Source organism: Gekko japonicus, unplaced genomic scaffold (genome assembly GCF_001447785.1).
Source record: "Gekko japonicus isolate JY-2015 unplaced genomic scaffold, Gekko_japonicus_V1.1 scaffold24, whole genome shotgun sequence".
Taxonomy (NCBI): domain Eukaryota; kingdom Metazoa; phylum Chordata; class Lepidosauria; order Squamata; family Gekkonidae; genus Gekko; species Gekko japonicus.
In genome coordinates, this window is record NW_015164665.1 from 2409499 (window position 1) to 2437245 (window position 27747).

The following is a 27747-nucleotide window of genomic DNA, read 5'->3' on the forward strand; positions in this document are numbered from 1 at the left end:
CAAAGGCTCTGCTGTATGCATTCCCTCCCATTCCACTAATTCCAAGGGTCATTCAAGCGTTAATAGATCAAAAGGCAAAATTGATCCTGGTCGCGCCCTTCTGGCCAAGGAGGGCATGGTTTCAGGATCTCTTAAGGTTGTCAGTAAGGGAACCTTGGCGTCTGCCGGTGAGAGGGGACCTGCTCTCTCAGGGGGCAGTGCTACATCCGAGACCAGATTTGTTAAAGTTGACAGCTTGGAGCTTGAAAGGCAACAGTTAGCGTCCATGGGGTATGAGAGAGAGGTGGTTGATACTCTGTTGGCGTCCAGAAAGAGGTCCACCAATCGGGTATATAACGGAACATGGCAGGTGTTTCGTACCTGGTGTGTAGATAGAGGCGTGGATCCTTTGACAGCCAATATACAGGATATACTAGCCTTCTTACAACATGGGTTGTCCAAGGGTTTGAGCACCAGTACATTAAGGAGACAGGTAGCGGCGTTGTCGGCTGTGAGGGGGACCAAGAAAGGGGGATCCTTGGGTCTTCATCCTCATGTTAAGCGGTTCCTGCGAGGAACAGCTTTGCTTAATCCGCCACAATTGCACAGGTTTCCTACCTGGCAGTTGAATATTGTGTTGAGGGCATTATGTAAAGGGCCCTTTGAACCGATGGGTTCTTGTCCGCTTAAGGAATTGACATTCAAAACTGTTTTTCTGGTAGGGATTACATCTGCATGAAGGGTATCAGAGATTAATGTCTTATCTATTAATAAGGAGCTGTGTGTCTTTCATTCAGACAGGGTGGTACTTTCGCCCTGACCCGGCCTTCGTACCCAAGGTCAATTCTGCTTTTCATAGGTCGGAAGAGATCATTCTTCCTTCCTTCTGTCAGGAGCCCAAGCATGAGAAGGAGAAGGTCTGGCACTGTCTAGACGTGCGCAGAGCCTTGAGTTTCTATTTAGATAGGACCAGGGATTGGCGGAAGACAGAGGCACTTTTTGTGTCATTCCGGAAGTCGGCTTTGGGGAAGAAGGTCTCAGCTTCTACCCTGAGTTGGTGGATCCGGGGGTGTATTGTGGAGGCCTATAAGGCATTGGGATTGGTTCCACCAGAGGGGATCACTGCTCACTCATTGAGAGGGGCAGCCACGTCGGCGGCGTATAGGGCTTTCCCATCCCTAGATGTCGTTTGTAAAGCAGCAACCTGGAAATCCATTCATACATTCACCAGGCACTACCGGATTGATAAATTCGCCTCGGCAGAGGCGGCCTTTGGTAGGAGGGTTTTACAGCATGCCTTGTAAGCCCTGGAAGCCGTTTTGACCCACCCTGGGGAGTACTGCTATTGGAAGTCCCATGAGTAAGGAGTCATGGAAGGACCGCCCCACTCTCTGGACCACTGGAGAACGGAAGATTTGTCTTCACTTACTGTGAAGCTTCCTTCTCGGTGGTCCAGGAGTGGGGCGGTCCTACCCACCCTCGTTGGAGGGGACGGCTTCCAGAGCTTATTAAGGGGTGTGATCGCTGGCTGGGTCTCTGACATGGAGGTAGTTTAAGCCCTGACATAGGTACAGAACTGATACAGAACAGTCTGGGGGTCTTTATAGTATGAAGTTTTATGGTTCATTGTTGGTTGTTGGGGATGTTTCAATCCTTTGTTCTTTCTGTGAATAAAGTTGATGTTGAGAATGCACAGAAGGTGTGTTGTTTGCTTCCTGAGGCCCTCTGGAGAGGGGGCAGAGGGGGTGTTGTGTTGGGATGTTTTTATCCATTCAGGATTCCATGGATCATGGGGAGAAGGTTGGCTTGGTGACGAACTGGGAAGCCAGAGGACAAGCCCCTCCCCTCTGGGATCAAAGTTTGGCCGGCCCTGCAAGCAGAGAGGGAGGGGCTAAGTCCCATGAGTAAGGAGTCATGGAAGGACCGCCCCACTCCTGGACCACCGAGAAGGAAGCTTCACGGTAAGTGAAGACAAATCTTCCGTTCACAAGACTCCACAGCTTAGAGAGAACATTGGTGGGGTCTGAACGTCCGGCTAAAAAGGCAAAAGAAGAAACGTGCTCACAAACGGCGTTCACTGCCATCTCCAGCGCCGAGGAACAGGCACTGGGGTTGTCGTCGACTTGGTGTCAGCAATCCCCTTCACCTTGGCGATGAGATTCTGTTGGTACCGACAGTTGTCCGGCATCGAAGGCTGTTCCCTGATACGGCACTGTTCTACATCGAGGTCTCCCTGGTACCGATCTCCGTCGGTGCTGATGATTTTCGGCTATGATTCCCTGCATTCAGCACGGTCTTCCCATCGTTGAGGATCCTCTTCTTCTGATGTATTGCTTGTACATCCTTCCAGCCCAGGGCCGTCGCTCAACTCCTTTGACATGCCTCCTCCGTGGTACCCCTGCACCCGCAGGCATTCTTTGGAGACTCGGGTCTCTCACTGTGTTTGCTCCAGATCGCCCCATTCTCTGACTGCTCAATTACACTTCTCTCGACGGGATGCCTTGGATGACCCCACATACAACCGACTGATGTCAGTCTGAGGGAAACAGTGCTTCGGATATCAGTTCCACTGATACGGCACTGTTCCACAGTGCTTCGGATATCAGTTCCACTGATACGTCACTGTTCTCCATCGAGGTCTCCCTGGCACTGATCTCCGTCGGTGCTGATGATTTTCGGCTATGATTCCCTGCATTCAGCACGGTCTTCCCATCGTTGAGGATCCTCTTCTTCTGATGTATTGCTTGTACATCCTTCCAGCCCAGGGCCGTCGCTCAACTCCTTTGACATGCCTCCTCCGTGGTACCCCTGCACCCGCAGGCATTCTTTGGAGACTCGGGTCTCTCACTGTGTTTGCTCCAGATCGCCCCATTCTCTGACTGCTCAATTACACTTCTCTCGACGGGATGCCTTGGATGACCCCACATACAACCGACTGATGTCAGTCTGAGGGAAACAGTGCTTCGGATATCAGTTCCAAACTCGCTTCGGTTCCATCGGAGGAAAGTCGTCGACCTCACCATCTGAGGATCTCACATCCTTTGCTGACCAGATAATCCGGGTGGCAAAAGCCCTGGACTTGAAACATACAGCTTTGGAACCGAAGACAAAAGATCCCTTAATGCGGGCTCTATTTACACCAGATTCGGGCCCAGTTGTGCTGCCACTGCTGCAAGATCTCCAAGAAGTCATATTGGCGGCTTGGACACATCCAGCTTCTACAGCTCCATCTGCCAGGTGCCTGGATGGGCTCTATAGAGTTATAGACTCTGACTGTTCCTTTTTATTTCAACACCCAAAGCCCAATTCATTTATCTCGGAGGTGACACTGTCTTGTAGTCAGTATGGTTCCCATACCTCTCCTAACAACGAGGGATGCAAACTTGATACTCTGGATCACAAGATTTACTCGTCGGGGGCCATGGGCCTTCGAGTAGTAAATTTCTGTGCAGTAATGGGCTTGTACAATTGTTCACTTTGGGGAAAGCTGGGGCCATATATAGAAGCTTCACCCCAAGAGAAGCAGGTGTTGGCCAAGGCTATTGTTGAAGAGGGCGTGCATTTAGGGAAACAACAAGTCATTGCGGCCTGCCATGATGCAGATTGCTCGGCTCTAGTGTTATGCCGCCATTGCTGGTTACAGTCTTCGGCATTACCCCCTGATACTAGAGCTAAGTTGGAAGATCTGTCCTTTGTGGGAAAGAAATTGTTTCGTGATGAAATGGATGAAGTTTTGGAATGCATCTGGAAATACAAATTACAGGCGATATCCTTCGGGATAACCACCTCCACTGCTAACTAACCAAAAACCAGGTATTGGTCCCGCCTGTTTCACAGACCGTCCTTTAGTAGGCCCTTCCGTTATTAGGAATCGAGATTCCAGTCCCAACCCAATCAGACCTCGACTAGACCCAATCAATGCTCCCTCTAAGCTGTGGAGTCTCATGAGCAAAATTCTACTTTGTGAGTTACTGGCATTAAAGTTGTGAGCGAGCAATCTGGCTGCTGCATAAATTAGCTTGCTCTGGAGACATCCTTCCTGAGCTCAGACAAAAATCTGTGAACCGAAGGCTAAAAGACTGTGAGCTAGCTCATGCTAACTCAGCTTAGAGGGAACTGGACCCAATTATCAGCCAACTTTTCGGAGTAGGCGCTCTAAACCCAAGTTGGCACAGGCTAATAGGTCATCTTGAGATTCCTTTGACTGGGGTGCTGATGTGCAATGACTAGAAAGGAGTTACATCTTTGGGGACCGATTGTCAATGTTTTCTGATGCTTGGTTACTCATCACTGATGATGCTTGGGTTTTGTCCATAATAAAACGAAGTTATTTCTTGGAGTTTACATTTTACCCCAGGTGTCTCCGTCTACTTCCTCAGTCCAGTGGCATACACACACTGTCACCAGCAACACAATTGTTGATAGATAAACATGCAGTTGTTCAGGTCCAAGAACCCAGTAAAACACCAGGGTTCTATTCGCTCTTCTTTGTCATAGATAAGAAAGATGATGGTCAATGCCCCAGACTGAACCTACTCCAGCTTAACAAATACCTCTCAAAGCCCAGGTTCTGTATGTTATCACTGAAAGAGGTTATCCTATTGCTTCACAAGGGCTGCTGGTTTGCCAGCATTGATTTAACACATGCTTATTTTCACATTTCCATTCACAAAGACTGTAGGAAATACTTACGATTTGCCCATGCTGGGTTAATATTTCAATACTCAGTACTGCCCTTTGGCCTAACTTCGGCACCCAGGGTGTTCTCTAAATGCCCACCACCACCATCTCCAGGGGTGTATGGTTTATCCATACCCTGATGACTGGCTTCTGGTGGCAGACTCTGCAGACAAGCTCTCAGCTGATCTTTCCCTTACCCTTAGAACACTGCAGTCCCTTGGGTTATTAGTAAACTTTGCAAAATCCAAACTGCAGCCTTTCCAACACATTGACTTCATTCGCACCATCCTAGACGCATCTGTGGGCAAAGCCTTCCTATCTGACAGCCGTGCTCTGCACATTAAGTGACTGGTACTGTCCCTGCAGTTGCGTTGTAGGCATTCAGCCAAGTTTCTCCAATGTCTGTTAGGACACTTGTCCGCCACCATGGCTGTGATGCCATATACTAGATTACACATGAAACCAAAATTGGTTCCTTAGGGCCTTCCATGTCCACACAGATAACCCTGGCCGTCGTCTCACCATCCCTCGAACTATATTGCGGGACTTACTTTGGTGGACAAATTACCGCATTTGCAAGCTGAGGTTCCCTTTGGTTTCCACGCTCATGAGGTTGAATTATTCACTGATGCTTCTGTCACATCCTGGGGAGCTTGCTGTGCAGGTCACTTAGCACAGGGTCATTGGACAACAGCTGAGGCCAGTCTACATATTAACTTGTTAGAGGTTAGGGCAGTAAGGAGAGCCTTCTCTTCTTTTGCTCAAGTGAGCAATCTGCATCTGCAAACTGCAATCAGCCCAAGAACAGACTTGCCACATTTTGGGCTGACTGCAACAACAAAGCCTATATTTCAACAGTATATTGACCACATCTCTTCTACATTTGAAGAGACAATGTGCATATTAAAATTGATGGTTAAATGCCTGAGGGTCTTGGGTGTGTTTCTCCCATTTAAATGTTACAGAAAAATATGAATTATGCTTGTAGAAATGCATCTTTCTGTGAAGCAGCCTTTGAGTTTTTCTATTTGTTGTTTTTGTGTTATGTGCACAAGAAGTTAACATTAGTGATCTTTCACTCAGGGTGCTTGTACAAAGGAGTTACAGAGAGTATGAAGTCCTCTGTATTTAAAAATGCTGTGAATAGAGAAAGTTTATGGAACAATCACATCTTGGTCAGATCCTGCTTTATTGTAGAAGAACAGGTCTGTTTAGAACTACATAAATTTCTTAAGATGAAAAATTATAAGGGTGAGGTCAAGTGCAATGACAAAGTGTTCCTCTCCTCTTTCAGTTATCAGAATATAGCCAGAAGAAAGAAGGTTTACAGGAAAACATTGAGAAATCAAAAATTGGGCGCCAAGATACTGTAAGTACTTAATAAAGTACACAAAGAGCCATAATTTGAAAACTTCTGTATGTTAACAGTTGAAGGTGTGTGGGCGAGGTGATGTGTTCTGCAATCCATTCCTTGTAAGACAGCATTCACTGGCATTGGTATATTCTCAAGAGTGGGGGGAGCAACACAGAAGCCTGTTGAAACTGGTCTGGGGTCTGTTTGCACTTGAAATCAAGTTGTGGGGGGGGGGATACCTTTGTACCACCACATTGCCACCATTAATGCTGGGATAATAACCTGCTGTCTGTAGTAAATATGCAGTGCAAATATTTAGGGTCAGTATAATACTGGAACAAACTACTTATGTACACTGCCTTATGTATAGTCAACATGTCCTATTTCTTTAACTACACTTCTGGTACTGCACTTTAGAAGTCTACTGTGTGTCATTTAGCATTGCAGTTGCTACAATTTAAATAATAATGTTTAATGGGGGGGGGATTCTTGAAAATGTGATCCTAGGCAGAACGTGCTGCCCTAACAAAGGAACTTGCTGCCCTTCGACAGAAGAAAGACCAACTAAAGTCAGAAATAGAAAAATACAAAGAATGTGATCCAGATGTTGTTGAAGAAATTCGTAAGTTTGTCCAAAATTGTTTTAGTATGTTGTATGTTTACAGAGCATTCTTTGTTCTATGCATAACTACTGAAAATGAGCTGCAGGGAAGGTGTTGCACAGTTAAGACCACTTTTTTAAAAAAATAATAATTAATTTCTGGTGGATTGCAGAATATCTGATGTCTGGAAGAATTGACCTACCACATTGTTGGTGTAATGATCAGCATTAACTTTTGTTAGCCAAATTGCTTTATTTACAGCAATTGGCAATTTATAAATGGGTTCTTGCCCATTTATACCAAGGTCCTGATCCCACCAAGGGTTACCAGTAAAGGATTCTGAGGCTGTTGTAGTTAAAATAGATGTCTTTTACTAGAAATATGTCTCATACAAACAATACTGATGCACTCACACATTCAATCAAGTTCCTAAGAATTACAGTAGGAAATAAGCACAGTTGCATTAGCAGGTAGGGGTGATGAGGGCGATACTTATCTGTCCTGAAGCTTGGTGGTTCCAATGAAGAATGGATGGGAAGAAATGGAAAACAAAGGGAGTCCACACGACCAGAACCAGCCAGAACGCGTGGGTCTCTTGACTGCACATCAAGAGATCAATAGTAGAGGCAAGGGTTGGGGATAGCAAGGGGGACTCAAGGGGGTAAAAGCAGACAGGGGTTGTCTTGGGGGAATGCTAGCTAGGAGGGGCCAGGTGACTGGTTCTCTCCTTTTAGAGGGGGTCCAAAAGGTGGGTGGTAACTGTGCCAGCCTCTTGACCCACCTACTGTTAGTCCGTCCCAAAAACAATCCTATTGGTTGCAGGTAGGGAGGGAGGTTACCTAGGAGGGATGGCCAATATTGTAACCTAAAACCTTAATCGAAGGATTGGCATCTGGACAGGTGTGAAATCCAGGTGTCAGGATGCTTCATTGTAGTGCTGATGAAGTTGGCCAGTTCCTTTGATAACCAAATGTCCATCTGGCAGGAAATTCCAGCTCAGGAACAAAGCAGTTACATATCGATGGGTGATACGTGACCACAAGCAGCTTTGCCATGGGGGCTGTTTCTTCTCAAAGTTGTTGTTTCCTTGCTCACAATAATGGAGATTTGTGCTTCTTCACCAGGCTGTGCAACTGTGTTGCTGAAACCTTATTTACATGTAAGGTATGTGCAGGCACCCCCTATGTGTCATCACAACAGGTGACCTAAAGCGTACAGTTCTCTGAGCCTATGTGTATGTGCACAGTCCATTGTGTAGCAATAAGCAGTCCATAAAACAAATATCAGGCTTGTTCCCTAACACTTTTGAGGTGCTTTTTAGAAAGTGCATGAAAGTACTAAATGTTCCTGAGCCAGGATTATGAAGTGGTTAGAGTTCTGGATTTAGATACGTATCTGTCCTCCCTCCCCCAACCTGGGGAAGTCACAGAATTGTCCTGGCCATTCATTATCTTTCAGCCTTAGCCCCCTTCCGAGAGTTGTTATGAAGCTGAAATTTAGCTCCTGAACTCCTGGGTAGAAGGATGGGATATTTTTAACAGCTAATAATAATAACTGCACAACTGAATAGGAATACTACAGAGTTAGTATAATTGGTTGTTCATCCAATGTACACTGTCAGTCAGAGCAGAGTTTGCTCTCCAGCAGGCTTCTTAGAGCCTCATTCTGGTAGCAGCCTCGTGTAACTGCATGCCCTCTCCATTTTTTTCTTCATCATATAGGCCTGTCTGTCTTGCTCAGAATCTCAGATACACCAATGACATTTACTACAATAGTGAATTTTCACTCACAGAATTTAGGTATTTATGGTAGTTATCTCACTCACCATTGTCAGCAAGGATGGTATAGGGTAAACTAAATACCTGCCTATTAACTTCTGGAGATGCACAAAGTATATGAGGCACCCATTCTAAAACGAATTGCGTGACTTGATCGAGAGTGCGCCTATACTTTTGTTTTGAGTGAGAACTGCTTCCTAAGTGTCGTCTTTTGGGGGCGCAAAAAGCCTTTACAGAAGACTGATTTTGGTAACTGCCTGTTACTATTGTGTCTTCAGTTAAATCCTTGCAACAATTTAGTTGTATGCATTAATTACATAAGCTTTGCTTTGACCCCACTGGGAGGCTTTCTGCAAAATGAAGGAGATGTATTAACAATGTTTCAGGTGCCTTTACACACAAGAATGATGCAGATTTTTTAAAAAGACTACTGTATAGCTGTGCCTCTTCTATAGAACTGCATTGTTAAAACATTAGGTCTTTGTGAGCCTATTTTTTTTAAGAAAAGTCTGTCAAGTCCCATCAGTGCAGGCTATCCTGTCCCTTATGGAAAGGTCAGACTGTCAGATCTCATCAGTACATAAGTACTGTCTCTCCGAAAAGTGTCTGATAGGGTTTGTCAGGGCTAAGTAACAAAAGACTTCTGTCAACTCCACACAAATACATTGTCTACAACTGTGCACCAGGCTTAGTTGTACTGCCGGGCAGTGCCCGCACACTATTGACCTCTTTGGTTTTTTGTTTAATAAAAGAGCTTTTGCTTATTGCTTAGCTCCACAGTCAGCAGTTGAAGATGTATAGTAAATTTGTGGCTTTTTTTTGGACAGTTTCTTTTCTTCTAGCAGCTCCCAATCATTTCAGTGTAGCCCCCTCTCAGATTTTTTGTATGGACAATAGAACAACATGGGCAGAGCAGCTTCTCTTGAGGATCTCACATTAGCAAAACAAACAGCACAGCTGGCTTTGCTTCCTGAGCATCAGAAACCCTGTTCTTTTTTCGGGGGGGGGGGGCTTTCTTCCTTGATCCTGTCCAGAGCAACTCAGCAGTTGAATGGATGCTGATACAGGCATTGTATTTTCTGCAGTCCACTGCACAGCTTATTTATTTAGGAGACTTCTGTTCTGCCTCTCCAGAGTCCACAAGTGCAGCATTTGGTATTGTCACAGGATTTAATTTCCATAGAATATCCATAGAATATCAGACTTCTTTCATTGTTTTTCCTTTTTAAAGATTATTGTCCCTTATAGCTGCAACAATTGAGTTTCCTATAGATGGACCTTGTTAAAACAACTGAAGCCAGATTAGGAGTTCCAGTAGTCATTGGGTGAAGGTTTTTGGTGATCTATATTTGTCCCAAATGTACAGCATTTTACAAACATTCGAATATATTTGCTAAATTTGACTGATCTATTTGTATAACAGAACTTGACTATTTTGGTTCTGAATCTGGGCAACTTTGGCACAGATTGTAGAATGGGGCTGGGTGAAGGGGCTGTGGCTCTGTGGTAGAGCACCTGCTTTGCATGCAGAAGGTCCAGGGTCCAATCCCCAATGTCCAGGTAAAGGACCAGGTAAGGACGTGATGTGAAAGACCTCTCCCTGAGACCCTGGAGAGCTCCTGCCAGTCTGAGTAGAGTGGTAGTAATGGACCAATGGTCTGATTCAGTATAAGGCAGCTTCATGTTTTCATGTGAAGGAACCACACTACATACAAAGTTGATATTGGTGCTTTCCAGCTGAAATTCCAGTATTTTATCCAACTTCCACTAATATACAAAGTCCATTGTTATGCATAGGTGTAGCATATTTATACAACGTGTTCTTGGCACAATGCAATTTATTTATTTATTATATTAGGCTTTTATACCACAAGCGAGCTCAGGGTGGTGTACAACAGATTCCTACAAAAATACATTTAAAAAATCTTAAATAGTCTAAAAATACAATTCTAGAAATACCCAAAACCCACATGGCGCAATAATACAATTCTAACCCCCAGTTTACTTTACTATAACAGCAGGTGTGTGTGTGTGTGTGTGTGTGTGTGTGTGTGTGTAAGCAGTTAGTGAACCAAATGTCTGTTGGCAACTGTTAACCATTAGACTGTTGATACCCATTGATGCTAAAACGGTTGCTGTCGTCAACCATATGCTTGGCGGGACATCTCTGCCTTACAGGCCCTGCAGAATTGTAACGGATCCCACAGGGTTCTGATGTTGGTAGGCAGAGAGTTCCACAAAGCTGGAGCCAGGGCTGAAAGGACAGCCGAATGCTCTTTGGGCCAGGAACTTCCAATAGATGTTGATCGTTTAAGTGTAATGCTCTCTGGGGGACATACTAGGAGAGGCGGTCCCATAGGAATGTATATACTAATTGTACTCTCACTTCTCACTGTTGCATTCACATGCACACATCTTAATAAAATAATGGAAATACTCTGGAGGCACTTGTACTGTAGATTAGGAAATTCTGTACTGTGGTAGTTTGAATATATTAGAATTAAAGGTAAAGGCATTTGCCTTGTTCAAAAACTAGTCGAATCCAACTCTAGGGGCAGTGCTCATCTCTGTTTCCAAGCCGAAGAGTCAGCACTGTTCGAAGATGTTTCCATGGTCATGGGGGGTGGCATGACTAAATGCCGAGGCGCACGGAATGCTGTTACCTTCCCACCAAAGCGGTACCTATTTATCTGCTTGTAATTTCTTGCTTTCAAACTGCTGGGTTGGCAGGAGCTGGGGCCAGAGACAGGAGCTCACTCCATCATGTGGCACTAGGGTCTCAAACTGCTGAACTACAGACCTTCCAGTCTACAGCTCAGCATCTTAACCTCTGAGCCACTGTGGCCCTATATTAGAATTAGAAGAAGAAGAAGAAGAGGGGGAGGAGGGAGCTCTTGATAGAAACTGCTCTTTTTCAAGAACAGCTCTTATCAGAAGTACGGCTTGCCTAAGGGCATCCAGCCAGGTGCAAGTGGAGGAATGGGGAATCAAACCCGGTTCTCCCAGATTAGAGTCAGCGCACTTAACCACTACACCAAGCTGTGTACTGTATATAGATACTCCTGCAGTCTATAAGAATGGAGAGTTGGGGGGACATCCTTTTACAGTGTGGGGTGGCTTACAAGTATTAATATATACAGTGAGCCAAGAAGATCTTGGATCTGTAGAAATCAACAGTTTCTGAGTTCTGGGAGGGATCACTTGGCGAGGGAGTCAGTCATGAATTCAGGCAGTGATTCAGGCAATAATCCAAAGGAGATTCCAAGAGGGAAAAAAATGAAGCACAGTTGGGGACAGCAAGTAAACTAGACTCTCAAGGACATTATCCAAGCCTGAGAATAAGTGGAATGATGATATGTAAGAACATAAGAGAAGCCAATATTGGATCAGGCCAATGGCGTATCCAGTCCAACACTCTGTCACACAGTGGCCAAAAATACCAGGTGCCATCAGGAGGTCCACCAGTGGGGCCAGGACACTAGAAGCCCTCCCACTGTTGTTATATGTCCCTCATATAGGGGCCAGAAAATAAAAGAAACAGAAGTTTGATTCTTCCCAGGCCAAGAGAGAGGTGGGTGAAGTTAAAGTTAAGTCACAAGCCTTCTGATTGGTATGGTGGGGGAGGGGGAGGGCAGCTTGAAGCAATAAGGCGTTGCAACTAGGAGCGGCTTTTGCTGTGGAAAGTTTTCCAAATAAGAAGAGTAGGACGGAGGGTTTAAGAGAAAAGTCATGGCAACAAAGGATGTTTTTAATTGGTAAAATAAATTTACCATGTATTGTTTTAAAGGTAACTGAGTGAAGGGCCAACAATTAAAACTTAATTTATAAATAATATATAAAAATATTTATTTACAAATATTTATTTATAAAGGATTAGAAAACATATAGGGGTTCAGTTACACCTCATGTAAAAATTCCAAAATCATATATACAGGTTCTTGATCCTAGTTCTCAGGGTTAAGTTAGTTTCCTTTCTCAGTTTTAAGTTTGTTTTAAAGGTACCCAACTGGGAAGTCTTTCAGGATATCTTGCTAATTAATATTGGTTGTACTAATTTCATCAAACTGTATGCTAGATGCCTGCAGCCTGATGGCTCATACTGGTCGAAGCTACTTCTTGTTTTGTAAATTTAGCTGCTCTTTCTATCTTAACACATTTGATGCTTTTCTCAAGGTCAAGAGTTTGAGGTTCCTGTTTTTCAGAAGTCTTCATTTGATTCCATTGCACTGCAACTGGTTCTAAAAGATAACATGTTAAAGATAATTCAGATTAAATTTTCTGTCAGCCAAACAAAACGTTGCTGCATCCCCTCTCCTAGTGCAGCCCACTGATATCCACAAAATGTTGGTCCTGGGAGACAGGAGATCCTGAGGAACAACATGAGGAGGGTCTGCAGTGGGAGGGGAAATTGGTGGAAAATGCTAAATTTAGTCTGAATTCAGCCCAAAGTGTTTGAATGTTTTATCCTGGAACATGCAAAAATCCTTTCTGTAACATCTTCAGCACAGGGCAGTAAAGTCACTTTGGATTAGAAATGCTGTCTTTTCTTGGACTGAATAAAACTTTGTTGGTCTTAAAGTTGCCACTGGACTCAAACTTTGTTTTGCTTTCTGCTGTTTATCATGTAATATCCCTTCAGCTTTATGTTTTTGTAAACTAGAATGTTTTGTGTTCTGCCAAATCGTTGTCAATAGCACTGTCTTTCTTTGGGTTGCTCAGGTGATGAGAGGACACAGGACTATTAACTCCTGAGGCAGCCATATTGATAATCAGTGCTCCCTCTAAGCTGTAGAGTCCTGTGAGCAAAAAATCTACTTTGTGAGCTACTGGCATTAAAGTTGTGAGCAAGTGATTTGGCTACTGCATAAATTAGTTTGCTCTAGAGCCATCCTTCCTGAGCTAAGACAAAAAATATGTGAGCCAGAGGCTAAAAAACTGAGCTAGCTCACATTAACTCAGATTAGAGGGAATACTGTGACCATGTGCTCGACTGGGAGCAAGCTTCAAGGTAACAGGAACTCAGTAGAGAACTAGAACAGCTAAGCTAAAGAGCCTGTCCTATATTTTACTATCAGATAGGGCATGTATAGTGAGAGGGACAGAGGATTTGTGTTTCCCCCCTAATGTCTTTTGTTTTCCTTGCTCAGATCTGGTGCTGTGCTAAAAGTATGCTTGTATGCATTTTCTTTTCAATAAATATTTTAAACTTTTGATGGTGGGAGTGGTTCTGTGTACCACATAGACCTCCACCATCTCAGACACGCTATTTTAAAAGGGGCTCCAGGGGGATTGACAAGCGGTTATTCATCAAAGGCCCCCAAGGCATTAAATGGTCCCCATGGTAGCCAGGCATTGGGCAGCGGGAGATACAGAGGCAAGGCCCCTTCCTGCAGAAAATTCCTTTAAAAGGGCAGGTGTGGTGGCACGTTACCCTAGAAAGAAAGAAAAGCCCCTCTGGGGAGTTGGGAACCCCTGGGAGGGTAGGGCGGAAACGGGGCCTGCAGGCCAGTTATGCCACAGCATGTGAAAACAATATTGGGATTTACTATTAAAGTATGGCTAGACAAAACTGTTACTTACCTCTAAGTGGTAACAGAATGAACGTGATTAAAAGTCCAGTGTCTATTAGTGTACTGACTAGACTCCCAATATATGTCATAATTTTCTTTAAAAATTCACCCTTCTGGATACATGAAACCCTTTGTGTGAAACATTTGCTTAAAAAATGCTTTTCTACCTGTATGTTTTGAGTTCAGAATCTTCCCACATACTTTTGCAGTAAAATGGCTTCAGTTCTCTTTGCATACGCAGAATGCATATATGCAATTATATTACTGTCAGTCACTTATCCACCCACACAGTATCTTCTCCAATTCATAATCCTAGCATACAAATCAGTATGACAAAGACCGATGCACTCAAGATATTTTTAGTGTCATGGCCTTCTGAAAATGTGAGTTTATTTTATGCCCACTTGGAAACTTATAAAATGTTGGTAGTACTTTTTTTTTGGGGGGGGGGGGGGGATGTTGCAAGATTCTCTACAGTTCCTCTTTTTATGCCATAGATAACTCAACAGGGAAAAGGCCATTTCACGTTCTGTTGACATCTCCTTTTTTAAAAATAAATGCACTGAGCTCAGGAGTAAAACTATATACTCTAAATATTCATGTTGCTGACTGAAGTATTTGGTACAGAGTAATTTACACCAATTATCCTCGTGTGCATGCGTAACAGCAATTAGTTTTGTAAGTTAAGTAAGTCTTCTCTACAGTACAAACTTTATATTACAGTGCATATTTTATGTTGTTTAGCATCCCTATAGACAAGCTTTATGTTATGAATTGACCACTGCCAAAGAATAATGCTAGGCAAGCACTGGCAAGACATAGGGGTGTGTGTGTGGGTGTGAGAAATAGGACAGCTCTTTCAGAGTTTCAGCATGGGAATCTCTTAGTCTGTCTGTATGTGTTCCAGAGGGGTAAAGGAGAGCTGAAAGCCATTTGTTTGTTTCATAAAATGTTCACCATTCTTCACATTATTTGTAGATCTGGCACAGGGCTATATTTTAAGGAGTATCTTTGGCATGTATTGGACAAAAGTACATCTTTAAAAAAAACCTTTTTCTTGTGCTTGATGTTTCCTTTTAGAACTCACAAATTACAAGTTATAGTAGGTTTTGCAGCTTATGGTCATGGAAGGTGGAGTTGCTAACATTAATATGGTAATGATTCACGCAATGCTGGTCAGTTGGATAGGTAGGGATAGAAAATAACATGTTAACTAGAGATGCCATGATCTTTACCACAGATAAATGTGGCAGGCGAATTTACCATAATCGAAGGTAACCTGATCTCAGGATTAGTTCATTATTGGGGCAAAGGGTCCAGTCTTGGAATTTTCTGCCATCTGAAGATGATTGACCTGCTCCCTCAATTGTAGAGGTGCAAATAAAACAAGGAACAGATCACAGAAACACAGTCCAACACAGTGCCTAAAAGTAGAATGAACTGCATTCCTTAGGGGTGGAAAATGGTCAGTAAAATCAGTAAAAGTCAGTTTTTTAAAATAATTGGTCAGTAAAGTCAGTATTTCTTTGATTTTTGTGAATGCAGTTTGTGTTTTTCCATTTTCATTACTGCATTTTTGGGGAAACATGATGACTTCCCAGTGAGAAGACAGATTGTTTTCAGTTTAGTTATGAAGTACTTTAAGGACTTTGTTCCTAAGAGTAAAAGTGATTTGGTGAAATCTTCCGCAAAGTATAGAAACATAATTAATCTGTTAAAACATGAGACAATGAAAGTAGAGGTGATAAATATTGTGGGATTTAACATGGCACAGCTCATGCTTGAAGGAGTTGAGAAAGCAATGGAAGAAGAGGATAAGGGGAAAAAATGCTTGTGGATGCAGTGTAGAAAACTGTTGAGAAACGAAAGAGTTTGTGAATAACTTTATTCATTCATTCAATTTATTCCCTGCTGAAACAGGCTCAGGGCGGCTTACAAAGAGATTAAACATATAGGTGACAAATTATATACAATCTTAAATAATAAAACTCTACATTATCATAAAGTGCTAGTAAGTGATCAGGTATTTATAACAATGCTTACAGAAGGCAGGACCAATACTAGTGTTGTAATCAGATGATCTATATTGGTGGTTGGCTCATCTTGGTCTTTGTATATAGGCAACAGCACAGGCTGTTGGTGATAAGCCAAGGAACAAGGCACTGTCATTTCTCAGATATTTGATGTTATTTAGTGCGACTCCTTAGTCAAAGGTCTGGTGGAAGAGCTCCATCTTGCAGGCCCTGTGGAACTGTAAAAGATCCCGAGGGCCCTGATCTCTTCTGGGAACTCATTTCACCAGTATAGAGCCACCACTGAGAAGGCCCTGGCCCTGGTTGTGGCCAGTCTGGCATCTTTAGGACCTGGGAGGCCAATCGATTTTGTGACCCTGAGCACAGTGCTCTCTGGGGAACATGTGGGGAAAGGCGTTCCCTCAGGTATGTGGGCCCCTGACCATAAAGGACTTTAAAGGTAAGTACCAGCACCTTGAAGTGAATTCAGTATGCTATTGGCAGCTAGTGCAGTGCTTTCAGCACAGGCTGGATGTGCTCCCACTGCAGCATTTTGCACTAGCCATAGCTTCTGGATTTGGGTGAAGGGCAGCCCCATGTAGAGACCATTACAGTAGTCCAATCTCGAGGTGACCATCGCATGGATCACTGTCGCCAAGTTGTTGCATTCAAGGAAGGGAACCAACTCCCTAATCAGCTAGAGGTGGTAAAAGACTGATTTGGCATGGCTGCTACCTGGGCCTTCATTGTTAGTGAGGCATTCAGGAGCACTCCCAAGCTCCTAACCTCTGGCACTGGCACCAGTGGCACCCCGTAAAAGGTCAGAAGTGGGATCCTACTCTCAGGCCACCCCAGCTCAGGCACAGGATCTCTGTCTTCGTCAGATTCAATTTCAGTTGGCTCAGTCTGAGCCACCCAGCCATGGCTTGCAACACCTGGTCCAGATCTTCTGGTGTAGAGTCAGACTGGCTGCCCAACAACAGATAGAACTGGGTGTCATCCGTATACTGGTGACATCCCAGCCCATGCCTCCGGGCAATCTGGGCAAGGGGGCGCATGTAGATGTTAAATAACACTGGGGACAGCACCGCCCCTTGTAGCACTCCACAAATCAGTGGGTGCCTTTGGGATAGCTGCTCCCCTAGCGCCACCCTTTGTCCCCAAGCCTGAAGGAAGGACTCCAGTATCGGCGAGGTGGTGGATCAGTAACTGATGGTCGACCGTGTCAAATGCCACCAACAGGTCCAACAGCAACATCACTGCCAATCCACCCCGATCCAGATGCCTCCGGAGGTCATCCGTGAGGGCAACCAGGGCCGTCTCCATTCTGTGGCTTTGGCAGAAACCGGACTGGAAAGGATCTAGAATGGAAGTGTCATCCAAAAAGCTCTGTAGCTGAATTGCCACGGCCCTGTCAATTATTTTGGCCAAATAGGGCAGATTGGAGACTGGCCGGTAATTATCCAATTTGGCCAGGTCCAGAGATGTTTTTTTCAGGAGGGGACGTACCACAGCTTCCTTGAGTGCCCTAGGGAACTGTCCCTCCGAGAGGGACTTGTTGATAATCTCCTTTAGGGCATCTTGAAACCCATCACGGCCAGCTTTAATTAGCCATGATGGGCACAGGTCAAGGCAGCACGTGGTAGGGCGTACAGTTAAGAGCAGTTTGTCAACTTCCTCCAGGCTGAGTGGACTGAAATAATCCATAACGGAGCAGAAGATGTGTATGGAGGCTCGAGTTCACTTACAGTCTCAACTGTGGTGGGGAGGTCACAGTGGAGTGACAGGACTTTATCTGGAAAGTAGCTTGCAAAGGCCTCACAGCCAGTGTCCAGTTCCCTAACATTTGGTCTGCCTTGGGCTGGGCATGAGCTTGCAGGCGCAATCGTGGCCGCATAATACTCTGACTGCCATCTCATAAGATCTCATAAACGTCCTATAAGAAGTTCTTGTGGCTTCATCACAGGTGCACCGCTACTGTCTCTCTAGCCATCTTAGCCTTTGCTTCATCAGCCACAACTCCTGGGTAAACCAAGGAGCCAGCCTAGTGTGAGGGTGCAGAGGGTGTTGGGGAGCGATCTCATTGATGGCTGCCAAGAGTCAGCTGTGCCAATCCTCCACAAGCTCATCTAACGAGCCACTGGGGGCATCAAATCCCGCAGGGCCATTTGAAGCCACATAGGGTCCATTTGGCTCCATGGGCAAGCTGAAATCTGCTCGCCGCCCAAACAGGGTCGGGGTGAAACATTCAGATGGGCCTTCAGGGCATGATGATCCGACCATCGCACTGCTGAGGCAGTGACCCGGTCCACTGTGACTCCTGCCGCAAAGATCAGATTGAGTGTGTGTCCGGCCCGGTGAGTGTGAGTTGTTACATATTGGGAGAGTCCCAGCACCACAACGGATGAAACTAGGTCCATCGCCTGAGTGAAGGCCACATCGTCCGCATGGACATTGAAATCACTCAGGACAATTGGTCTAGGGTGTTCCAATGCCCAGCCCGACATGGCCTCCACCAGGGATGGCAGGTTGCTGGCCGGTTCTTTTTTCATCAAAAAACCAAAGATAAAGTTCAAGCAAAGACAAGTCTTACCTTACAGAAGGCAGGTTGATGGCAGGTTGCTGGCCGGTTCTTTTTTCATCAAAAAACCAAAGATAAAGTTCAAGCAAAGACAAGTCTTACCTTAGGGTAATTATGTTTCGTTGTCATAATTATTACTTTATGTTTGGTTTTTAATATGTTTTTGCTGTTTTATTATCTGCAGTATGTGATTATTTTTAAACGGGAATCTTTTTTTGCCTTCTATTCATTTTTTAAAAAATCAATAAAAAGGTGTTCAATCCTTTTATCTGGGTTACATCTAACTATGGGGATGGCTATGGGGATGGTGGAGGCCGGATAATAATAATTTTTAATGAAGTCCTCATTTTACATTTAAAATGCTAGTTTATCAGTAGGCTGACATTAAATTGTTCAGTAATTTGTCAGTTTTTTGTCAGTATTTGGTCAGGTTTTTTTGAATTTTGGTCAGTAAAATCAGTATTTTTGACCCTCTGACTAGTTTCCACCCCTGATTCTTCCTTCATAGGAGTAAGCCTCATCAAATAAAAGAGGACTTATTTCTGAGTAAATCAGTCTAGGACTGCAGTCTCAAGTCTTCAAGGTTTGGAATGACAGCCCTGAGACTAGAATGATGGTCCGTGGATTTGGAATGAGTGCTTGCTTTTCCAGGGCTGTTTTAACCTTCCAGGCCACCCCTAAGCAAATTTACTCAGTTGCAAGCTCCCTTTTATTCAGTGAGCTTGCTTCAATCAAGGCCTCCACTGCGGGCTCGCTGTTCGCTAGGGCTGCATATGATTGGGCTCAGAACCTGGCATCAGCTGACAGTGATGCACCAAAAGAGTACAAGGATGAATTAAAGAAGGTCGCCCTTGTGGTGGCTTTCGCAGCAGACACAATTCTAGATGTGCTCCAGATCAGCCAGGGCCCTGGCATGTAGTGTAATGGCGCGGAGAAACAACTGGCTCCGCCACTGGGATGTGGATTCTTTGGCACAAGCGAACGTGGCGGTGGTTCCCTTTAAAGGAGGGAACCTCTTTGGAAAGGGGCTTGACAGATACCTAATAGAGGACAAGGATAAGAAGAAAGTCCTGCCCTCAAAGAGGAGAGATGTCAAAGCCAGGAAGCGTTTTCAGCCCATTTGGGATCAGAAGAGAGGACAAAAGCCCTTTTACTCTAGACCATTCAAAGGAAAGTGGCAGTCTAGATCACATAGCAGCAAGTCCTTCACCTCCAACAAAGGAGAGCAGTCCTCCACCAAGAACCCCAAAAAGGGGGCCTCTGCATGACTCCAGTCTTTTGTAGATCGCTGGTGTCTTTCCGTGACTGATCAGTGGGTCATCGAGACTGTGTCTCAGGGCTACAAACTTGAGTTCTCCGCCATTCCCCAACAGCGCGTCATCCAGATCAGAAAGTACGCCAACAGGATGAAGCATCGTCAGACCAAAGACACCATACGTCACCTCATAGATATCAGAGCCATAGAGAGAGTTCCATCCACCCAGCGGGGGCTTCGCGTTTACTCAGTCTTTTTTATAGTGCCAAAGAGAAATGGAGGCACAAGAGCCATATTAGACCTCAAATGGCTGAACAAGCATATGAAGGACAAGAAGTTCAGGATGGAAACCCTCACATCCATACTGGCAGCAATTCAAGAAGGGGATTTTCTGACATCTGTAAATCTGGCAGAAGCATACCTCCACATCCCCATCCACAACTCTCACCTGAGGTTCCTGCGGTTCGTCTATGCGGGTCAACACTTTCAGTACAGGGCCCTCCCATTCGGGCTGAAGTCCTCACCGAGGGTCTTCATCTGGTGGCACACCTCAAGATGAAAGGGGTACACCTGTTTCTGTACCTGGACGACATTTAAATAAAAGCCCTGTCATTCCAGGACAGTGTGAGAACCTCTCAGATCACAGTAGATACTCTAAAGGAACATGGCTTTGTGATCAACCTGGAAAAGATTCACCTCCAACCTTCTCAAAGGCTGCTTCTCCTGGGGGTGGAGATAGACACAATTCAGGATCAGGTTTTTCTGTCTCAGGACAGGGAAACGAAAATCCGATCGCTGCTAACAGAAGTCATGGAGTCTCCCGCTTCAGAACTGATGACACTAACCAAACTTCTGGGGATGCTGGTCTCCTGTCAAGAGATTGTTCATTGGGCCAGATTCCATGCCAGACCCTTGCAAAGATCCCTGCTTCCCCACCAGGAAGCTGTTGCACACAAGAGACACATGCTACTGCAACTACCTCTGGAGATCCAACAACAGCTCTCATGGTGGCTAGCGCCTCTCGGATTCACACATGGGTCGCCTCTTCGAGATCTGCTGAGACTGATTATGACAATGGACGCTAGGGATGGGGAGCACACTCAAGGGGTCAAATGGTCCAGGGGGACTGGATAGCGGAAGAGACGCAGAAGTATATCAACTTCCTAGAACTCAGGGCGATACGCCTGGGCCTCCTGAGACTCAGCAAACATCTTTTGGGTCAGGATGTACTTGTCCAGATGGACAACATGACAGCAAAGGCATATGTGAACCATCAAGGTGGGACTCTGGTACGATCTCTTCACCACAAAGCATCCAAACTGATGACCTGGGCAGAGAGCCATCTGTTATCGCTGAAAGCTACACGCGTGGCAGGAAAAGACAATGCTCTGGCGGACTGGCTCAGCAGAAGGCGACTGGACCAGTCAGAATGGTCTCTGAACAGGGGAGTGTTCAAACAGATATGCAACAAATTCGGGGAAGTCAGCATAGACTTGTTCGCAACAGAGTACAATCATCAAGTCCCAGAGTTCTTCTCCAGAACATGAAACGTCCAGGCCAACAGAACAGACGCCTTAAATTGCAACTGGCCTCCAGGTCTCCTCTATGTGTTTCCTCCAGTACAAATCCTGCCCCAAGTCATTAAAAAAATCCGACAACAGAGAGTGGAAGTGGTGCTAGTAGCCCCCCTTTTGGCCACGGAGAGCGTGGTTTCAAGAACTAAGGAGTCTGTCTTCAGAGGACCTGTGGCATCTTCCAGTGAGGGAAGACCTACTGACACAGGGTCTCACAAGACCCCCACGCCCAGAGATGCTGAATCTCACAGCGTGGAGATTGAGCGGGAGATGCTAGTGGAGGTGGGCTACCCTGAGAAGGTAGTTTCTACCATGCTGGCATCCAGGAAGGCATCCACTAACAGATCCTATAATGCCACTTGGCAGGTTTTTCAATCCTGGTGTGTAGGTCAAGAGATAGAACCCCTTAGGGCCTCCGTTAGAATGGTTCTTCGTTGGCTCAGTACAGGCACACTGAGGAGACAGGTTTCAGCTATCTCGGCTGTTCAGGGAGTCAGACATGGGAAGTTACTCTATCACGCCCATGTTAAGAGGTTTCTAAAGGGGGCATCCTTGCACTCCTTCATCATGCCCACGTTAAGAGGTTTCTAAAGGAGGCGTCCTTAATTAACCCTCCACAGGTACACAGATTCCCCACCTGGAATCTAAACACATTCCTAAGGGCCTTATGTAAGCATCCCTTCAAACCTATGGCCTCTTGCCCACTCAAAGAATTGACCTTCAAGACCATTTTTCTGTTGGGAATTACCTCAGCACGCAGAGTGTCAGAACTGAGGGCCCTGTCCATCAATAAAGAGCTGTGTGTTTTCCATCAGGACAAGGTGGTCCTTAGGTCAGACACAGCCTTTGTTCCAAAGATTAATTCGGTTTTCCACAGGGCAGAGGAATTGGTTCTCCCTGACAAGGAGTGGGAGTGGCATTGTCTGGATGTCAGGAGAGCTTTGAGTTACTATATAGATAGGACAAAAGAGTGGAGAAAATCAGAGGCACTCTTTGTGTCCTTTAGGAAGCTTTGGATGTCAGGAGAACTTTGAGCTACTATGTAGATAGGATGAAGGAGTGGAGAAAATCGGAGGCACTCTTTGTGTCCTTTAGGAAGCTTAACTGGGGGGAACAGGTGTCTTCCGCTATTCTTAGTAGGTGGATTAAGGGTTGCATCATTCTGGCCTACAAGGCCAACAGGATGGATCCTCCAGACGGGATCGTGGCTCACTCCCTTAGGGGGGCGGCTACATTGGTGGCCTATTGTTCATTCCCTAGTCTGGAGACAATATGTAAGGCAGCCACCTGGAAATCCGTTCACTCATTTACTAAACATTATAGAGTGGATAAATTGGCATCAGCAGAAGCGGCCTTCAGCCGTAGGGTGCTCCAACACACTCTGTAAATCATGAAAGCAACCTCCCTCCCTGGGAACACTCTGCTTTTTTACGTCCCAGAAGTAAGGACTGTCCCACGATCTGAACCACTGGAGAACGGATGATTTCACTTTCCGTGAAGCTTCCTTTCTCGCTGGTTCAGGAGTGGGACAGTCCTGCCCACCCATTTTGGGCTCACTTCCAGTTTACAGAGGAGTCTTGTAGTGTCCTGACAGGTTCTTACAGCACAGGGTGTGACAATTAGGGACACGATGTGGTTGGTTACATGTTTAATTTAACCAGTTATGTTAGTCTCTCCAGTTTGGGGGAGAAGTGCCTTTTGGGTGGGAGTAGAGGGCTTGAAGACGACTTGGAAGCCTCAAGGGGATAAGCCCCTCCCCGCCTGGATCAAAGCTCAGAGCTGACCCTGCAGAGGAAGGAGGAGCTTATCCCAGAAGTAAGGACTGTCCCACTTCTGAACCACCGAGAAAGGAAGCTTCACGGTAAGTGAAAGAAATCTTCCATTCCTTGCTCATTCAGTGTCTTCTCATATTGACTGTATCTACCTATATTGTGCTTATGGACTGTTATACATTTACACTGTAATCTCCTTTGAGTCTCAGTATAAGAAAGGCATACTATAAATATATTAAATAAAAATAAATATGAGGATTGATTGAACATTACCTGGAGAATAGTAAACATTTCTGAGCTGATAGAAAAATAAGAATAATTCTTTATGTATTCACAAAACTAACTACTTTGGCATTATGATCCAATAATTGTTCATTTTGATTTTCTTTTTTCTTTTTTTTCCAGGACAAGCAAATCAAGTAGCTAAAGAGGCAGCCAACAGATGGACTGGTGTGTATCTGCATACATTCCTTAGCAGCATTCTTGCCCCTTCCTTGAGCATAAATAAATTCAATGGAAGAAGCAACAATTTATAAATCTTTTAAATTTTTAGATTTTTGCCTAAAATGCAAGTTTTTTGGTAATTAAGGACGTGCTTACTTTAGTGTTTCACAAAATGTGCCATTAGCAAATAATAATAATAACAACCCTAGATATATAAAACAAAATAATTCTATTGTTCGTGGATTCACGAGTGTAAACTACTTACATCTGCTCTAACCTTAGTCATTAGCAGATGGATAATTGTCATTTTATCCAGATATAAGCCACAGCATATATTGAATTCCAGCCTATAAGTAAGGCACAGACTAGCAAACAACTTGAATTTAAGCCAGTACACCTTGAGTACATGATGGCTACCTTTTTAAAACCTTGATTGCAGAGTTGTTCCCACTTCCAAGCTCATGGCAAACTGTTCATATGAGACAGCTACCTCATGCAGTTCTAAGCTGACACGTCTGTTACCAGCCATCCACATGTTAATTTGAGTGGCATATTAACAGTTACAACTGCTTCATGTGAGTGCTTACCATGAGCCACACTGTTTTCATGAATCAGCTATTTTTAAGTACAAGTGAAATCTGAAAGAATGGGAAATAGGTGTAATATTAATTAAATGACCCCTTAGTTATGCTTCTTTATAACAAATGGTACAGATTATGACTAAATGTTGTAGAGCAGCTATTCTTTCTCATTAAGTGGTTTCATGTTATGTCATTTATGAATGGGATGTTTGTTTAACAATTAAATAGAGGCTAGTTCACTCTAGGGGTGTGCACACAAAAATGGTGTTTTTTAAGTTCGGGTATATTGAACCGGAAAAAGATTGGACTTTCCTGATATTCCTGAATCCCAATATCGGTTTACTATTGGGATTTGGGAAATATTTGAGATTGCTGATTGTTTTCTGACTCCATTATACTGTATGGGGACCATTATAGTCAATGGTCCCCATAGGCTAAGATGGAGAATCGATCCAGGGGTATCTGGGCCGGGGGGGGGCTGTTTTTGAGATAGAGGCACTAAATTTGCAGCATAGCTACTGGTGCCTCTCCTCAACCCCCCCCCCCCCACGTATAAAAAAAAGAAGAGAGAGGGGTAGCCCTATTGTCTGTGGGCCCCAGAAGAAGGTAACCCCATCTTCCATTGTTTCCAAAGGAGGGGCGGAAGGCATATAAAGGGATGTGGACTCGTTAAATGCCTTCTGCAAGCCACCAGTTAGTGAACTCCTAAGCAGTGGGTTCAACCAGAAGCTTTGCAAAAGGCATGAAGGAAAAAGCATTTAAAGGGAACCTTTTTTTCCTCCATGCCTTGCAAAAGTCCGTCTGATCCTGGGCTGGCTCCTCTTTGCACCTTGGTTGAAACCAAGCTGCAAAGGGGAGCCAACCACAGCCAAGACAGCACAGAGCTGTCAGCTCCATGCTGCCCCAGCTGATCCCCTCTTGTAGCTGCAGCTACAAGAGGGGATCAGCTGGGGTGGCATGGAGCTGGCTCCTGCTAACCCAACCAATCCTGGGCTGGCTCCTCTTGCTTCTCAGTTGAAACCGAGAAGCAAGAGGAGCCAACCAGCCCCAACCAAGGTAGCACAGAGCTGTAAGAGAGGATCATTTGGGGTGGCGCAGAGCTAGCAGCTCCACACCACCTTGGCTGGGGCTGGCTTGCTGTATAGCTGACCCGAATAAAAGCTGGAAAAAATTGACTTTTTTCAGACTCAGCTATATCAATAGCTGAGTACAGGTCTCTGATCTGTATTTGGCTGAAGTAGTACCTGAAAAACACCGATAAGGTATTTTTCAGGTATTTATTTGGTTCAGTTTATACCAAACACACACTCCTAGTTTACACACTGTTTTATCCATGCCCTGACCTGCTATAAGTAGTAGAAGTTACCTTGTAACACCTCCCCATTGTTTGGAGAGATTCCTTGCAAGCTCCAGACTTCCTATTAGGGATTTGACAGTATTGAGGAAGCTCTTCATGTAACAGAGAGGATTGCATGGTAACCAAACTTTACAATGGAGAGGTGGAAAGAGACTGACAATTGAGATGTCATGTGTAGTCTGGCTCTTAATACCATATTCTTAATTTTTAAAAAGAATTCTAATAGTTTGAACAATGGAATGAATCAATACTTTCCAGTTTCTTATTTCTTGAAAGCAGGATCCTCTTTTTTTTAAAATGAACATATTTCTTCACTTTGCCCACAGATAATATCTTTTCAGTAAAATCTTGGGCCAAAAGGAAGTTTGGATTTGAAGAGAACAAAATTAACAAAACATTTGGTATTCCAGAAGACTTCGACTACATTGACTAAAAGTGGTTAGTAAAGATGGCAAATAAATACTGTTCTGTTCAAGTGACTTTATTTTTATTGTGCAATTCCTTTTCCTTTTTCTAAAAACTTGGCTATTGTTTCTATTTTGGTAAATAAAATCTGGAAGTAGATTTTCAGTGTGGCTTTTCCTTCTTTCCAGTCCTCTATCAAACCAATAGCTAGTAGCAGGGATGTTTTGGTAGCACAGATTATACAATAAGAGTATGCACACAAAGAAATTCGGTATTTCTCAGGTTGGGGTATACCAAACTTGAAAAATATCAGTATATACTGCTATTTCCCAAATTAAATAATCGGTATTGCCAAATTTATTCAGCTCCCAATACCTTACCCTCCCTCCTCGAATTACTCCGCAGCTGCAGCAAGCATCAGGGAATGAAGGTGTCACGGCTCAGGTGGGGTGTCACCTGATGCTGCCACCACTCTGGTTCCAGGCTCCCTTGAGAAGGCCCAGAGCACCCTTCCAAGACCTTCAGATCTCCCTTTTGGCCGAATAATAGGCGTGAGGGCCAGGCAGAGTGAACAATAAAAATAGTTTATTTTATAGGAGGTCAAACAAACAAGGTGCGGAATAATAACAGTAAGTGGGTGAAAAGAAAAGAAATCAAATGCCCTAATGTGTCTAAATATATACTGTCCCTAGCTCACTATCTCAAGTGGCCTTAGCCTACTCACCCTTCCCTCAGGATGAGGGTTTCTTCCCACAGCAGCCTTCCTTCTGGCTCTGTCCTCTGGGAAGAAGAACAGCTTTCCCTGTTGTACCAGTTCTCTTATTCCCCAGCCCTCTTCTTCCCTATTCGACAAAATCAGCGCCAAAACTTCCCAAGGCCTTCTGGGATTTGTAGGCCCAGCCTCCTCCTACTGCTAGCCAGGCTCCTTGGGCCTAGTAGGCCTCTGGTGGCACAGCCTAGATCATGACAGAAGGGAAGGTAATAGTCCCTTTAAATACATTCCCTTTACTCCCAGAGTCACATGTCACTGCTGTGGTGTAACTCAGGGAGGGAAGGGGAGCTATTTATAGTTTAATTACCCTCCCTTCCCTCCTCGAGTTGCACCGCAGCAGTGGCATGCATCAGGAAGAGAAAGGAAACAGAGGGGTTTAAAGGCTTCCTTCCAGGGAAGCCGATCAGACTGGGGGGTCCCCGCCCTTCCCTTCCCTAGCTGGGAAGGGAAGAAAGATTGGAGAAGCATGTTTACATGCCTTGGAAGCTATTAAACTCCTCCAGCCATTGGGGGAGTGAAATGGAGAGGTTTAATGGCTCCCAGCCATTTCAGCCTGACAGCTGCGGCTGGTTTGCCTGTCAGCTGTTCAGTTTAAATGGCTGGAAGGCCATTGGCCATATGCTGGCCTGGAAGAGCTGTAGAAAGCCTCGAGGTAATGGTAATTTTGTCGAGATCTGTAACTTCCTAAGCTAAGGAGCCTGTTCTATTTTAACATCTGATAGAGGATGTATAGATAAAGGGACAGAGGAATTGTGTTTTACCCATTTCTTTTTAATCCCTTGCTCAATTTGGTGCTGTGCTAAAAGTATACTTGTGAACATTTTCTTTTTAATAAGTTCTTTATAACTTTGGATGCTGGTACTGGTTCTCTCTACCACATAAACCTCCACTGTCTTGGACATGCTATTTTAAAAGGAGCACCAGGGAGAAGGCAGGCAGTTGGCAAGCAGCTATTCCTCCAGGGAGTCACATGGCAGTAAATGGTTTCCATGGTGACCAGGCACTGGGCAGCGGAAGACACAGAGGCAAGG

General features: G+C 44.7%; 1 protein-coding gene across 1 annotated transcript in view; it reads left to right on the forward strand.

Annotated features, from left to right (window-relative positions):
• The window catches only part of MND1 (meiotic nuclear divisions 1), a 59748-nt gene extending 33762 nt beyond the window's left edge, over positions 1-25986 (forward strand). Inside the window, exons 5-8 of the mRNA XM_015409045.1 lie at positions 5954-6028; positions 6521-6635; positions 23563-23607; positions 25866-25986. Of these exons, the coding sequence (XP_015264531.1) occupies positions 5954-6028; positions 6521-6635; positions 23563-23607; positions 25866-25972 (342 nt within the window). The 3' untranslated portion in view covers positions 25973-25986. The remainder of the gene's footprint in view (positions 1-5953; positions 6029-6520; positions 6636-23562; positions 23608-25865) is intronic.
• The last annotated feature ends 1761 nt before the right edge of the window (positions 25987-27747 follow it).